General features: G+C 45.2%; 1 protein-coding gene across 1 annotated transcript in view; it reads right to left on the bottom strand.

The window, feature by feature from the left end:
* The window catches only part of VPS53 (VPS53 subunit of GARP complex), an 89,766-nt gene extending 83,950 nt beyond the window's left edge, over positions 1-5,816 (bottom strand). Inside the window, exon 1 of the mRNA XM_074974793.1 lies at positions 5,688-5,816. Coding sequence (XP_074830894.1) covers positions 5,688-5,771 — 84 coding nt within the window. The 5' untranslated portion in view covers positions 5,772-5,816. The remainder of the gene's footprint in view (positions 1-5,687) is intronic.
* Between the last annotated feature and the right edge of the window lie 9,029 nt (positions 5,817-14,845).

Genomic DNA, 14,845 nt, shown 5'->3' with positions numbered 1-14,845 from the left:
TTTAACAGCATGGTCCTGACAGGTCTGCATGGAGAGTAGTCAGGCCTTAATTCAATGGAGAATAAACAGTTTTTGTGACTACACCCCTGGAAGTCTTTGTGCTATTAAAATTCCTGCATTTATCAGACTGGGTAAACACAGATGTAATATATATGCACATCCTGAGATTCAATACCAGCACAATCAATCATGTGCTACAAATTCCCAAGCGACAGAAACTATTAATTATGTATCTAAAATGATGTTCATGTTTTCATCATTGCCTGGAAATTAAAAGCTCACGCTGAGACCATGCCCTTCTCTTGGGTAGGGCCATCTGGTGAGAGATGAGACATTTTCTTCCACAAACTTGTAATATAAAACACGATGAATTAAGAAAATGGTCAAACCAGATCCCTGGAGACCTAGATTTCACCAGGCAAACATGGAAAAGAGAGAGAGGGTCAGTCTGTTAAATGATCTAGTTATCCCAGAAAAGAGTAGCAACTCTTTCTAATCTATCTTCAGAGGGTGCTCAAATGATCCAAGTAAGGTTGTTAAATTATTTTTCCTCCATGTTAAATATATGATGTATTACCTTCCCAGTTACCATGTCTGTTCTGTGCCATGCAGCCATCAATCCCTCCCTCCCCAGTCTAAACCACGTCCTGGACATACAGTAAATCACATCAGCCATTGTGCAGTGTCACCCGTGTGCGTCATTCTAGTCATTCCAAGCTGGTGAGAGGCCGCTGCATTAGGCCAAAGAAAATCCTACACAAAACCTTCAATTCAAACTTTTTGCTACCTTAGCACATCGAGTATCTAAATTTGATATGCTTTTTTCAAAAGGGAAAATTTAGTATCTCTGAAAGGATTGTAACTTAGAGGGTCTCACTACTATTAATATGGTATTTATCCACCTTTCAGCTGAGGAACTTGGGGCACTCTAGAAACTGAGGCACAGGGAGATTAAATGATTTTCTCCAATATCACACAGCAAATCAGTGGCAAAATCAGGAACAGAAAAGCCAGGTGGCTTGACTCCCTGATCTTCTACTGGGCAACACTTAGAGATAGCACAACAGATCAATGGCGATAGCTAATAGTCTTGCCAAAAAACTACACAAAACTCAGTTTGTCTCAGACTCCTACTCTAGCTGGCAACTGCAGTTTGACGACTAACTGAGTTTGTCTTGCTACCGTCTGCTATTTCTCGTGGGCAAGCAGTGACAGTGCCCATAGTTCTTATGAAAGATGAAGGTTGGCAATGGCTGTAAGGAGAGTCATGGATTCCGGGAGATTTAAACATGTCTATCATATTCAGGATGTGTGGAGGGGATTATGGTTGGGCATGTAACTGAGCAGACACACAGCTAAGCATATTTGACTGAGCATTTGAAGAGAAAAGCCAGTAGGACTGTAAGCTGAGCGTGAAGTTTGGCAACATTGCAGGGGCACAAATGAACTGAGCAGTGAAATCGAACTGAGTGCCCCTAAGCACTAGACCAGCAAGGTACTACAGGACAACAAGGTGGAGAGGTGATGGAAAGGCTCCACATAAAACTAAGACAATATTTATGAAAAAAGTACAGCATCTCTGGCTTGTAATAAGGGTAATGGGGGGTGAGGGGGGAGGAGACACTAAATATCCAGGAGGTCATAATACAGTAGAGAAGGGGAAGCAGCCTGGGTCAAGCTTCCTCAACCACTACAGAAAAGTTGCAGGAAAGATGAATACGTTACTTCACTGCAGTATTCTCTAGTGCAGCAGAATGGTGAAATCTCCCTTGCTATCCCTGACAGCCTGCCTCCTCTGCTGATTCATATCAGCCTTTACAGCTAATGTTGCCTGGTATAAAAAATCCCAGGGGAGCTAAAAATCATTATTTTATATTGATCTTTTGAAGTTTACACAGACTTTTTTTTAAATCAGCAAATCAAAATTTTTATTTACAAGACACAGCATCAGAAAACCCTGTGTGGCTTGCTCACTAAGATGCAGGGGTAGTGGTGGAGGAGACCATTTGAACCACCAAGCCCAACAACATTACAATTAATGTATTAGCTAATGAATCCAGCATCTTCCGCACCCCTCATCCGCCTGTTGCAGAGCTGGGACTTGAACTCAGATTTCTGAACCCCATCTTTAACCATAAGACCATCCTTTGTTCATTCCCGGTTCTGTGCCTCCTTTCATGCAATCCCCCACACCCAGCACAGTCTTGTAATTAATATTTGCTAAACCCCTTTTCCCTTTGCGTCCTTCAAAACACTCCAGGAGAGTCACTCGCTTTGTGAACCTTTCTACCTCAAGGTCGCTTGCTATTCTGCACGCAGTCCTTGGACCATAAACTGTTCTGGATATTGCTCCTGGGGGAATTCTGCGTCACTGTGCATGCGCAGAATTAGTGTCCCCCACAGATTTCTTTGCTTCCCCACAGAAAAATGCCTTCTGACAGGGAAGCAAAGGAAAGCCCACAAGAGCGGTCATGAGCCTCTCCCCGGCAGTGCAGGCAGGTTGGTTCAGGCACTCGGAGCAGCAGATAGAGACATAAATCATCACTAGGACGGGGCGGGAAGGCTGAGCAGTCATGCGTGTGAGAGAGAGAGAGGCACTCTGTCCCGCTTGCTTGCTATTGCGGCACACTTGGCGTGGAGAGGAGGGCTTTGGGTTGTTTCTGGGGAGGTAGGCATGGGGCAGAGCAGAATGTAGCAACCTGCCTGCTTAGTGAATTGTTCCCATTGTCTTTGTGAATTTCCCCAGGAGTATAAAACAGATGTAAAAGTTTTAAGGCTCTTTTACATTGCCAGAGTGGTGTAAAGGAAAATATGGCTTTATAAATGCCTATGGTGCTTTAGTGATTAGAAATGGTCTAAATTTTTGGACTGAAAAAAATTCCTGTCAAAATGTGTTCCATGAATTGTTTGGTATTTACCTTTCTGGAGATGGTCAGTAGCCAATATAAATTGTGAGTTTGATTTCCAAGCCCCCCTTGCTGTTTAGTTTCCTATGATGTAACACTGAGCATATGGCTGCATATATTTGTTGACTAATAATTAGAAATAAAGGGTCAAAACTATTAGGCAAGGGGGTTTGGGGGTTTCTTCCAATGCTCCCCACTCCCATTCTCCATCCACTGTATTGTAGTTTAAATAAACTGCCAAAATAATTGAAACTGGCATGATTATATTGCATTATTTTGACAAATAAAATGTGGAGAATTTTGCAGAAATTTAAAATATTGTGTGCATAATTTTTAATTTTTGGTGCAGAATTTAATATTTTTGTGCAGAATTCCCCCAGGAGTAGGATATGGAATCAATCAGTAGATTGACAAAGTCTCCCCGTTAGAACCATTTGACTATAGCAACATGTAAAAAAATATTATGGTTATAGCAAAAGTCGAGATTTACATATGCACAGTTTAACAAAAACGTTACAAACTTTGTCTAGTTCCCTAAACAATCTTTACTGGCCCAAATTCTGCTTATGTTGTGATTACATTGAAGAGATTTGATCCCAGACACTAGACCAAAGTCAATCTCCATATAAAACTCCCCATCTTAACTCTCCATATAGAATTTAAAATATTTTTGTGAGGAAAAGGAAAGAAATCTCACCACCCTGAAGGAATTAAAATTCTCACTAAGATTAATGGCCTGCTGTTTTGTGGTCTCTAGGTCACTCTCCATCTCTAACATAGGGATTATGATACATCACAGGCAAGACCTGAAGTCTTCAACTTTAAAATCATATGCAATAAACAAGTTTATTTACCTGGGATGCTAACTTTTTCCATTACTCTCAGCTTGGCCACTGACAGTCAGTAGCACCTTTGTTTATAGCCAATTTCATTCTCATGTTCTTAGTGCTGTAGTTGATTGAATTTCCAACAGTGGAGCAAAATATTTGTTTTAAAACAACCGTTTTCACTGCTTTTTATAATTTATAAGAACATTTGCCATGGGCTTTAGAGCTTTTTTAAAAAAAAAAATTAAATGTGGGGCCAAATTTGAATTAATACTGTTCCTTTAACTCAGTCCTTGCAAGCACTTTAAGTTCCTTTAAAGTGTCACTAGCAGAAAAAGGCACGAGACCCAGTAGCTGGAAACTAAAGGGAGTCAAATTCAAAAGTAAGGTGCAATTATTATTATTTTTTTTTTTTACCAGTGAGAATAATTATCCACTGAAACAACTCAGAGACATGGTGGATCCTCCAGACTGGCTATTGTTCTAAAAAATATGCTATAGCTCAGAGAATATTGGATGAAATTCTTTAGTCTGTGTCATGCAGGAAATCGGACTAGATGATTATAATGATCCCTTCTGGCCTTAGCATTTATGAATCTATGAAATGCAAAGTATTATTATTACAGCCAAGTTCCAGTTTCCATTAGACCTCAGGATTAATTTAGCTGCTCTCAAGGTTCTCAGTGAAAATGGTTCAACTGTTCAGCATCAAGTTCCCCTCTTCCACCCATCCCATGAAAAGATCCCAAAGTGTCAGGGATATTGCTTTAAAAAACAAAACAAAAAAAAACCATTAACCTCACAGCATAAATGACACCCACAAGAACAATGACAAAGAAATGCTGCTGCCTTCCTTATTGATAGGTGCCGTGCATCCCTGCAGCTGCATCAGTCTCCATCATCCCCTCTAGCTCATTCAAAGAAAGTCTGCAACTTAACTTGTTAACTTTAACACCCAAGAGGATCATCTGAGCGATGTGTTGTGAGGCAGCTCCCATTCCCTGCCTCTAGATTTTCACCTATGACAGGTTCCTGTTCAGACACCAAGAGTGAAATCCTAGCCCAAGGGAAGTCCATGTGAGTTTTGCCATTGCATTCAACAGGGCCAGGATTTCACCACAGGCTGTTGCTAATTCCATTGCATCTCCTTTGGAGCACAAAGAATTTTAAGGTACATCTGAGGACTCTGGCTCCAGGAGGATATGTGTGGGCTGCTCATTGAAAAGGGTTGTGACTGCCCTAAAGCATGCCTCTGCAAACCAATGGCCTCCTTTGAAAGGGTGGGACAGGGTGATATTTCTCCAAGATCCAAATCAGCCAGGGGGTTCTTTTTTGGTTCATTTAAGCCTATAATGGTTGATAAAAACCACACGCAGGTTGGCTCCCTCTACAGTCCAGGCCTGAAGCAACAGGGGGGGAAAGGCTGAGGCATGGACAGACATTCATTTACTAGGAAAGTTAATATTACCTGAATGATGATAAATTAATCTAAGATTCCACCAGAATCTCAGCCCCCATCCAAGAGAAGAGCACCCCTGCGTCCCCCCCAGGGGAGGGCATCCCTGCCCCCCGCACCCCCAACCCCTTCAGGGGAGGGCATCCCTGCCCCCCGCACCCCCAACCCCTTCAGGGGAGGGCATCCCTGCCCCCCACCAACTCCCCCAAGGGAGAGCGTCCCTGCCCCACACCCCCAACCCCTTCAGGGGAGAGCGGCCCTGCCCCCCACCAACTCCCCCAAGGGAGAGCGGCCCTGCCCCGCACCCCCAACCCCTTCAGGGGAGAGCGGCCCTGCCCCGCACCCCCAACCCCCTCAGGGGAGAGCGGCCCTGCCCCCCGCACCCCCAACCCCTTCAGGGGAGAGCGGCCCTGCCCCCCACCAGCCCCCCCAGAGGGAAGCGCCCCTGCCCCCCCAGGAGCCGAGCCCCGCCCCTCTCAGCCCCGGCCCGGCCCTCACCTGCTCTATGGCCAGCTGCACCTCAGGGGCCAGCTGCAGCACGGCCTCCAGCTCCTCCACACACTCCAGCTCGTCCTCCTCCATCCCGGCCTGCCCCGCGCCGCTTCCGGGAGCGGCGGGACGCCGGAGGACTCCGGCCAACCAGCGCCCGCCCCGCCTGCTGGCGCCGGCTCGGGGGCGGGGCAGCCGCGGGCGGGGGGCACTGGCCTGGGGGCGGGGATGGGGTCGCGAGGGAGGAGGAGCGGGAAGGGCAGTGAGGGGGATGGGGCACTAGGTGGCAGTGCAAGCACGGGAGAGGGGGAGGGGCAGGCAGCACGGGAGGAGCGGGAGGGTTCACGTGGCTGGCAGCCCTGGAGCGGGGGTGGGGGGGGCAGGGGTCTGGCAGCACTGGAGGAGCAGGAGGGGGCACTGGGAGCAGTGGGCTGGCAGCACTGGAGAGGGGCGGGGGAGTGGGCTGGCAGCACTGGAGGAGGGGGTGACAGGCTGTGCTGGGGGCACCAGGTGGGATTTCTGGCATTGTGTGAAGGTCACATACCAGGAAAAAGACGGACCTTTACTTAGCAGTGCCCCTGCTTTTGGTGTTAGAATTTGGAGTGGCCGGAAAGACTCCCACAGGGGACAGGATCAAACCCTCGGAGATGTTATCATCACTAAGCTTGAAAGGTGAAGTGAGTTGCCCCAGGTTGGGAATTACGAATAGAACTGGGAACTGAACTCCTGTCTCCCAGTTCTGTATTCAGAGCACTCTTACTAATAAAAGACACGTATTTTCCTTATAATGAGCCTTCATTTATCAAAAGTCCATTATTCCTCCTGGTGCTAGAATGCTCAGGCTGGCCCACCACCTCACAGCGCTAATGAAAATCTGTTTGTCTTGATTACATATTTCTTCACATAATTATTTCTGTCTTAAATCCTGTTTTCATGTAGCACAGCAGAGCACTTGTGAGTTGCACTCCAGCAGAGATCCCAAATCTTCTGATTCCTTGTATGGTGCCCATTCCAGTAGGCCACACTACTGCATCCTCCTCAGAAAGGGTGAAAACTCAAGCATCAGAACCACATTGTAAGCACTAGGATTTGAGATGGGGGAGAAAAAAAAAAAACATCTGTCTATAAGGCTAAACCACCATGATGAGTAGCCCATGGAGTCTGCATCTCCTGTTATAATTCCCTGCTGGATGATCCTCCTCACCAGTGCAGACAAGTGCAAACTTCCCTATGGGTAAGTGGCATTCTTTGGCCAACAAGCTCGTCTACTCGTTAGCCACGGCTCACAGACCTTTGGCTGCACTCTGGCTTTGTTTAGTTTCAGTTTTACATGGTACCGACTCTCCCATCTTGCCAAGCTAGCACTCTCAAAACCTGTTCTTAGCAATGAAAGTCAGAAACTCAAGGGTCAGGGCCTGATCCTGAGAGCTGCTGAGCACGCTCATCTCCCACCCACTTCATTTGAACAGACTCTGCTTAGGATCTGGCTCTTAATGCTGCAGGGCTCCTAGGCCAAGAGGCTCAGTGGGAGTTAGATGCCTACATACCTTTGAGGATCTGGGCCTCGGAGCCTGACTTAGTTGTAGTTGTGACAGACCCACAACCTGTAATATCCTAAATGAATTTTATTGAATGAAGTTAAACCTTATTGAAGTAGAGTGGTTAATCCTTTTAGGGGACTATTGTATTAAAAATGCAATTGTGCATGTGTGATTGTGGCAGTGTTCTCTAGTTGGAGGGGGAGGCTAATGTACTTCCTTTGTTATCAACCCTTTGAAACCACCCCTGGAGAAGTGTACATATACTAGTTCAAACTAGATTGTCTAGTTTGGACTAACAGACGAAGAAAGGCTTTTTGGATAAATAGCCTAGTTTTAAACTGGCTCAGGGCTTTCTTCCTGATCCAGCAAACGGACAAGTCTCCTGATCCATGGAGGACCCCAATCCTTGGGGGAGGGTTGGAAGGACTGGGCAGTTCTGAGCTGAAGCTGTGATGAACTTGAGACCACAAAGGAAACACTGGCTGGGGTGTCGAAGGACTGCTCCTGCCAGAGCTCATGGTAGAATGGGGTTGGGGCCTGGTAAGGTTATTAGCATGGAGGTAGGTTACTTTATTGTTTTTTAACATGTTTCCTCTGTAGTGCTTTTACCTGAAGAATAAAATAGGCTTGCATAGAAAGACCCGGGTAGTAACTTAGAAGTGTTGACAATGACTCTGGTCCGTCTCCGAAGAGAAAGTAAGCAGGCGTGCTTGGGCAGCCTCACGGTCAGGAATCACACAGTGAAGGCAGGGAACAGTGCAGCACGGGAAACCCCAGTCCAAAGGGAGAGAAATACAGGTCTCCCCTCAAAAAGGCTCAGGAGCTGGAAGCCTCAGAGTGGGGCCTTTGCTGGACCACTCAGGAGAAATACAAGTGCAGGGGCCGAGAACAGTGACAGTACTTACTCCTGTGAATAGTCCCAAAGATTCACGAAACACTTATATGCATGCTTCATTTTTGCACAAGAGTAGTCCCACTGAGTCCAAGCAATTGTGTGTGTGTGTGTGCGCGCGCACGCGTAGCCTGCAGACCTCACACGCTAAGACCTTTATCCTGCAACGAACCTATTAAGCATACTGTACTGCAGCGATTCTCAGACTGGGGGCTGCGGGACACCTGCTGGTCACGTGGTTTGATTTTGCCTCTTTCCCAGCTGCTATATTGTATTAAAAGTAGATAAACCTACCTCAGACTTTCCCAGTATGACATGCCCATGTCACAATTGCACTAGTTGCCCTCAGGGTGGCTATATTCTACAATTAGGAACAGAAGGGGGAACTCTGTGAAACAACTCTTGCAGTTTTCAGAGTGGGTATCAGCAAAAAGAACGAGGAGTACTTGTGGCACCTTAGAGACTAAGTGCAGCGTGGTTCCCATTCCAGGAAGGTTTGAGAACCCTGCCGTAATAATAAATGTAACCCTTTATTTCTGACGTGCCGCTTCAGAGATGGATCAGGAATTTCTCAATGATCAGAATCACAGTACACCCAGAGCACAGTTAACTCACAAACATGTGGCTTGCTCATCTGACTCTACAGCTCCTCCCCATCCTTAACACTGCCTCTCCACTCCCCCTCCCTCTTGCTTACTGTGTCAGAGCCCTCACCTAGCAAGTTACCACAGCTACCGTTTCAGAGTAACAGCCGTGTTAATCTGTATTCGCAAAAAGAAAAGGAGTACTTGTGGCACCTTAGAGACTAACCAATTTATTTGCGCATAAGCTTTCGTGAGCTACAGCTCACTTCATCGGGTGCATACTGTGGAAACTGCAGAAGACATTATATACACAGAGACCATGAAACAATACCTCCTCCCACCCCACTCTCCTGCTGGTAATAGCTTATCTAAAGTGACCACTCTCTTTACAATGTGTATGATAATCAAGTTGGGCCATTTCCAGCACAAATCCAGGTTTTCTCACACAAACCCCCCCCCCCCCCCAAAAAAAACACACACACACAAACTCACTCTCCTGCTGGTAATAGCTCATCCAAAGTGACCACTCTCCCTACAATGTGCATGATAATCAAGGTGGTCCATTTCCAGCATAAATCCAAGTTTAACCAGAACGTCGGGGGGGGGGGTGTTAGGAAAAAAACAAGGGGAAATAGGCTACCTTGCATAATGACTTAGCCACTCCCATTCTCTATTTAAGCCTAAATTAATAGTATCCAATTTGCAAATGAATTCCAATTCAGCAGTTTCTCGCTGGAGTCTGGATTTAAAGTTTTTTTGTTGTAAGATAGCGACCTTCATGTCTGTAATTGCGTGACCAGAGAGATTGAAGTGTTCTCCGACTGGTTTATGAATGTTATAATTCTCGACATCTGATTTGTGTCCATTTATTCAATCTACCGTTGTTAGCATTAGGCCTGCTAGCAGCTCTTACACAGTTCCTTCATCCACCCCACCTTAGTCTAGCCTCTCCCAACATGACCTCTATTCATCCAACAACTCATGTTAATTTTCACTCCCCACCACCACCTTTATTTCCCAAAACTTTCTGAAAACCAAAGAGGTTAAATTTCATCTATATGTAACACCAAAGACGTGGCCTTGGACTTCGTAACCCTCCCCCAGAATTGCTTAGGAAATAACACTAAACACACAATTGAACAGTAACGGTTGACGGAAAGCAAAGATTGTTATCAATGAAACATAATCAGAAACGCACACTGTGTCACAAGTGTGCTTTTGTTCTCCCCCAATAATGTGAAATGCTGGAAGTAATATAGAAAATGGGGAAAGCAAATTAGCATAAAGATTGCCTATTAATAAATACAGATTTATATTGCAAATATAGAAATAAAAATAGATGGGATTCTCCTGTCTGTCCTGAATTATTTTAATCCTGGGATTTGTTTGTTCCTGTCAATTTGGAAAATGAATTTCTTTGTTTGTTCACAGGACTTACACAATATGGGCAGCCACAATACATGTTCCTGCATGCTGCTGCTTCAGTGCTTCAGACCCACTATAGACTAACTTTCAGAGGTACAGTTTAAATGAGTTGGATTTATGGACGTGTTAAATGGACATTTTCACTTAAACATAATTGAAAGAATTTTCCCAATCTAGTATAGCAGCCAGTCCCACAACCGTTACTCATTGACCTCAGTGGGGCTACTCACCTACATAAGGACTTGATCCAAAACCTGTCAAAGTAAAGGGAAAGGCTCCCATTCACATGAAATTCAATAGGGACTAATGCAAAGTGCGCCACTTAAGAAGGGACAATCAGTTGCACCCATACAAAATGGGAAATGACTGCCTAGGACGATTTTGATACATTTGCGTGTGTTTATTGCAAGGTGGTGAGAACAGACCAGGAGCAGTACAAAAATTATTGGATCAGGAGCGCACTTGCGCTGCTAATACAACCAAACTCTGGATGGGGATAACTCTGATGAGCAATGCACTATTTACAAAACATCCAGGGAAGCGTCTGACACTTTTATTCAAGTTTACGTACAAACTGATTTCATTCCCTCGTGGGTCAGGTCTGCTTTGGCAGATTTATAGCAGTGTCAAAGAAAACCTCACTGGAGAGGGAGCTTTATCTAGTGATTAAAGAAGGGGGCTGTGAGTCAGGGTAAATGGACATGTTCTCAGCTCTGTGTTCTTGTGCACATTAGTTAAACTTATTTTTGTGCCAGCTGTCTTGCCTGTCAAATGGGGATGACCCAAGTGGCTAGTCAAATTTTGGGGTCCAGCTGGAAAGAGAAATTGATGGAGTCTGGTATTCTCTTGATGCGATCTTGTTTATTTGAAAGGAATCTACAAAGTCTTGTTTCTCCAAACACAGGAGGAACTAAGAACAAAAGGAGCAGTTTCTCAGCTTACAGCTCCAAGCCTCTTTAGTCAACGCCAGACCCAAAACCACATTCTCTCTAGCTTTTTCCAGGGTCATACTTCACTCACAGGCTTCTGCTTGGCTTTCTTGCTTTTTGCCTCTTCCTTTCTCTCTCTGTTCTCAGTTTCCAATTCCACTTGGTCACTCACAATACGCAGTGGAACCCCCTGCCCACATGATACTCGTTTCTGGGCAGACTCTGATAGGCCTTAGGGGTTTTAGAGGTAGCCCCTTAATGGTCTCTTACGATTATTTTTAAATTAAGCATGTGTTCACACATCAATTTGAATGCAGTTTTAACTCAGTCCCTAACAAGGGGTCTGTCTATGCTACAGCAGCACAGCTATGGCACTGTAGCGCCACACCGTAGATACTTCCTACATCAACAAAAGGGGTTTTCCCCATTAGTGTAGGTAATCCACCTCTCCAAGGGCAGATTTACACTACGGGGTTAAGTCGACCTAAGTTACGCAACTCCACCTACATGAATAACGTAGCTGGCGTCGACGTACCTTAGGTTGACTTATTGCGGTGTCTACACTGCACTGGGTCGACTTACCTTATGCGTCTCATTCCGGTGGAGTACCGGAGTCAACGGGAGAGCAATCGGCAGTTGATTTAGCAGGTCTTCAACCTAAGCCATATCTACACTGGGATCTAGGTTGGCCTAACTACAGTGCTCAGGAGCAATCCCAGAAGCCTTTTTCAACTCTGAAAATGTTATACCGCTCTGCTGACCACTGAAATGGCTTCCTTTCTTTACTATTTGCTACTTGTCAGAAACATTCAGCAAACCAACAGGGACCAGTTCTTGTTTCAGAACAAGCAGCGCTTTAACAGCTAAAGGTATGTCTACACAGCAAAACAAACAAAAAAACAAAAAAAAACAACCCCATGACACAAGTCTCAGAGCCTGGGTCAGCTGACCTGGGCTCCTGCTGTGGCAGTATAGACATTCCGGCTTGGCCTGGAGCCTAAACTCTGAGCTCTCCCCCCTCACTGGGTTTCAGAGCCCAGGCTGCCACCCAAACATCTACACTGCTATTTTTAATCCTGCGGCACAACCCCCAGTGAAACTGAATCAGTTGACCCTGGCTCTGAGACTCACAGCCAGGGGCAGGTTTTTTTTCTGTGTAGACCCTTTGATTCCTTCGAGACCCTGGGTCTCAAAAGAAGGTTTCCACTCCCACTTCCACTCTTCTTCTTGCTGGAAAGCCACAATTTCATGTAGCTGTTATAATGGTTATGGGGCAGGACAACTGGTTCACTGCAACCCAACTGCCTATAAACTTTAAACTTTAAAGGGACTGCCACAGACTGAAATTGTAAGACATCTTTCCTGCCATTGATTACACAGTTATTAGCCATAATGAAATCCAAGCCAGTTATTAGCTAATCCACTATTTCAGTCATCAAAACTTCTTGCTCAAATTTCAGAGATCCAATCTTCTAATCCAATTCTAGGACAGGTGCCCATGCCCTAGTCATTGTCTCTGTTTGAGACTCATGAGGTGGTTCCTTTTTGGATCCCCTATTCCCTAGCCTTTTTAGCGTATCTAGTCTAATAACTTTTATGTTTGAGCCTGCATCAATTATCCCTATACACAGAACACATCCCGTTATGCACTCAATAGCCAAACTCCCATTCTTGTTGTTCAACTGCCCAGATCTAAACAAACCCTGTGGGGCTAATTCTCATACCACCAAGCTTTGCCCCTCCAGCATGGTGTCTCCTCTGGCTCCCTGATTTCCTGAAAAGGGAGAGAGGCTTTCACGACACACTTGCAACAGCCTGCCTTCCCCCAATTTATAATTTTTGTAGCCAGTTGTCACAATACCCACATTTAACTTCTTCCCTTTAATTTTTGCCAATTTTCCTTATTTTAGAAACCACATTTATCTTTTGTTGTAATTGTTCATCATAGTCACAAACCAGATAAGAGATTAGAATCCCCTCTATCATCAGATATATTAGACACAGAACTGTACTTACAGGACTCATGGTGATCCACTTCCATCTTCCTCATTAGCAGCTGCTTCCTCTTATCGACAACCACTGCAAGGAAAGATTCAAGTTCTGTGGCAAAGTCCACAGCCCCTCAGAGTGTCCTTTGCCACCTTTTGGTGATCTTAATAGGCAAGTCCAAGTCTCGCCGAGCATCTATAAATTGGTCCCTCACCAGTTTATACTGGAAGGTCTCAGCAGTATCTGAGTGTCCTAAGAACACAAGTCTCCGCAGGTCCTCTGACAGTTCAAGTGGGGTTTCTTCTTTCCCCCTCTTTCTAACTCTTGGTTCTTGCCTTGGTCAGCTCAGATAGATAGGTATCTCCAAACCATATGTCCATGGCTTGTTGTACCAGGTCTGGATAACTCAGTCTTTTTTGTGGGATTAAGTTAAGAAGGAAAAACTTTTTCACTAAGAGGGTGGTGAAACACTGGAATGCGTTACCTAGGGAGGTGGTAGAATCTCCTTCCTTAGAGGTTTTTAAGGTCAGGCTTGACAAAGCCCTGGCTGGGATGATTTAACTGGGAATTGGTCCTGCTTCGAGCAGGGGGTTGGACTAGATGACCTTCTGGGGTCCCTTGCAACCCTGATATTCTATGATTCTATGATAAGAACGGCCGTATTGGGTGAGACCAAAGGTCCGTCTAGCCCAGTATCCTGTTTTCCAACAGTGGCCAGTGCCAGGTGCCCCAGAGGGAATGAACAGAACAGGTAATCAAAAAGTGATCCATCCCCTGTTGCCCATTCCCAGCTTCTGGCAAACAGAGGCTAGTGACACTATCCCTGCCCATCCTGGCTGATGGCCATTGAACTGGCTGCTAGCAACCCCACTTTCTGTCCCTCTCCCTACCATTAATTTGAGCTATAATGTTGGATTGAACTAAAGGAGCCTCCCAAGTTGTTTTTCCCTGAAAGGTAGTGGGGCTTTTGCATTATCTGAGCTGGGACAATCCAACCTCTCCACTCTGGCCCTCTGTAGATGACAAATGGTAGAAAACTGTTGTAAATGTCGAGTCCTATCCAAGTCTTCCAGCTGGCTCAATTCCTCATCCAGGAGCTGCCTTGGATAGTGGCCAGTGACTCTTCAATTTCCTCTGTAGCTCATCTCAGTTGGCAAGTTCCAGGTTGGCTAAAGTTTACTTGGTCTCTACCATTTAAATGGAAAACCTTCTGGTCTATGGCAGTCTGATTGCAGGTCAACTCATCAGTCTCTTTTACCATTCTCACCTGGTCATGTTATGGCTGGACTTCCCAATCTGTTTGGATGCTTTGTATTTGTTGCTCCAGCAGAGACTTCATCTCTGCCTGCAGGTCATCTTTCTGGCACACCTTCAGATGCTGCTTTAATTCCTTCTGTGAAGCCTCCAGCTTCTGTTTTAGGTCTTGTTTTAAATCTCACTGCCCATTTTTGATTTCTGCAAGTACCTCCATTATTTGCTCTATCTTGGTTCAACAGTCATACCAGTTTACAGACTCTCTCACCTCAGAAATTGAATCCCATGTCTAAGACCAAAGTTGCCTCTTTTGGACCGGAATCAACTAGTCAAATTTTGGAGCCCTGGGGAAGTTCCACTTGGAAGCAGAAATTGATAGTATCTTGTTTATTTACAAGGAATGTACAAGTCCTGCTTCTCAGAACACAAGAACTAAAAACAAAAGAAGCAGTTTCTTAATTTACAGTCCCAAAGCCTCTTTAGCCAACATCAGACCAAAAGCTCTCTAGTTTTTTCCAGGGTAACACTGTGCTCAAGGCTACTGCTTGGCTTT

Source organism: Natator depressus, chromosome 17, assembly GCF_965152275.1.
Source record: "Natator depressus isolate rNatDep1 chromosome 17, rNatDep2.hap1, whole genome shotgun sequence".
NCBI classification, from domain to species: domain Eukaryota; kingdom Metazoa; phylum Chordata; order Testudines; family Cheloniidae; genus Natator; species Natator depressus.
Note: the sequence above shows the minus strand (reverse complement) of the source record. Positions and strands in the feature narration are given on the sequence as shown.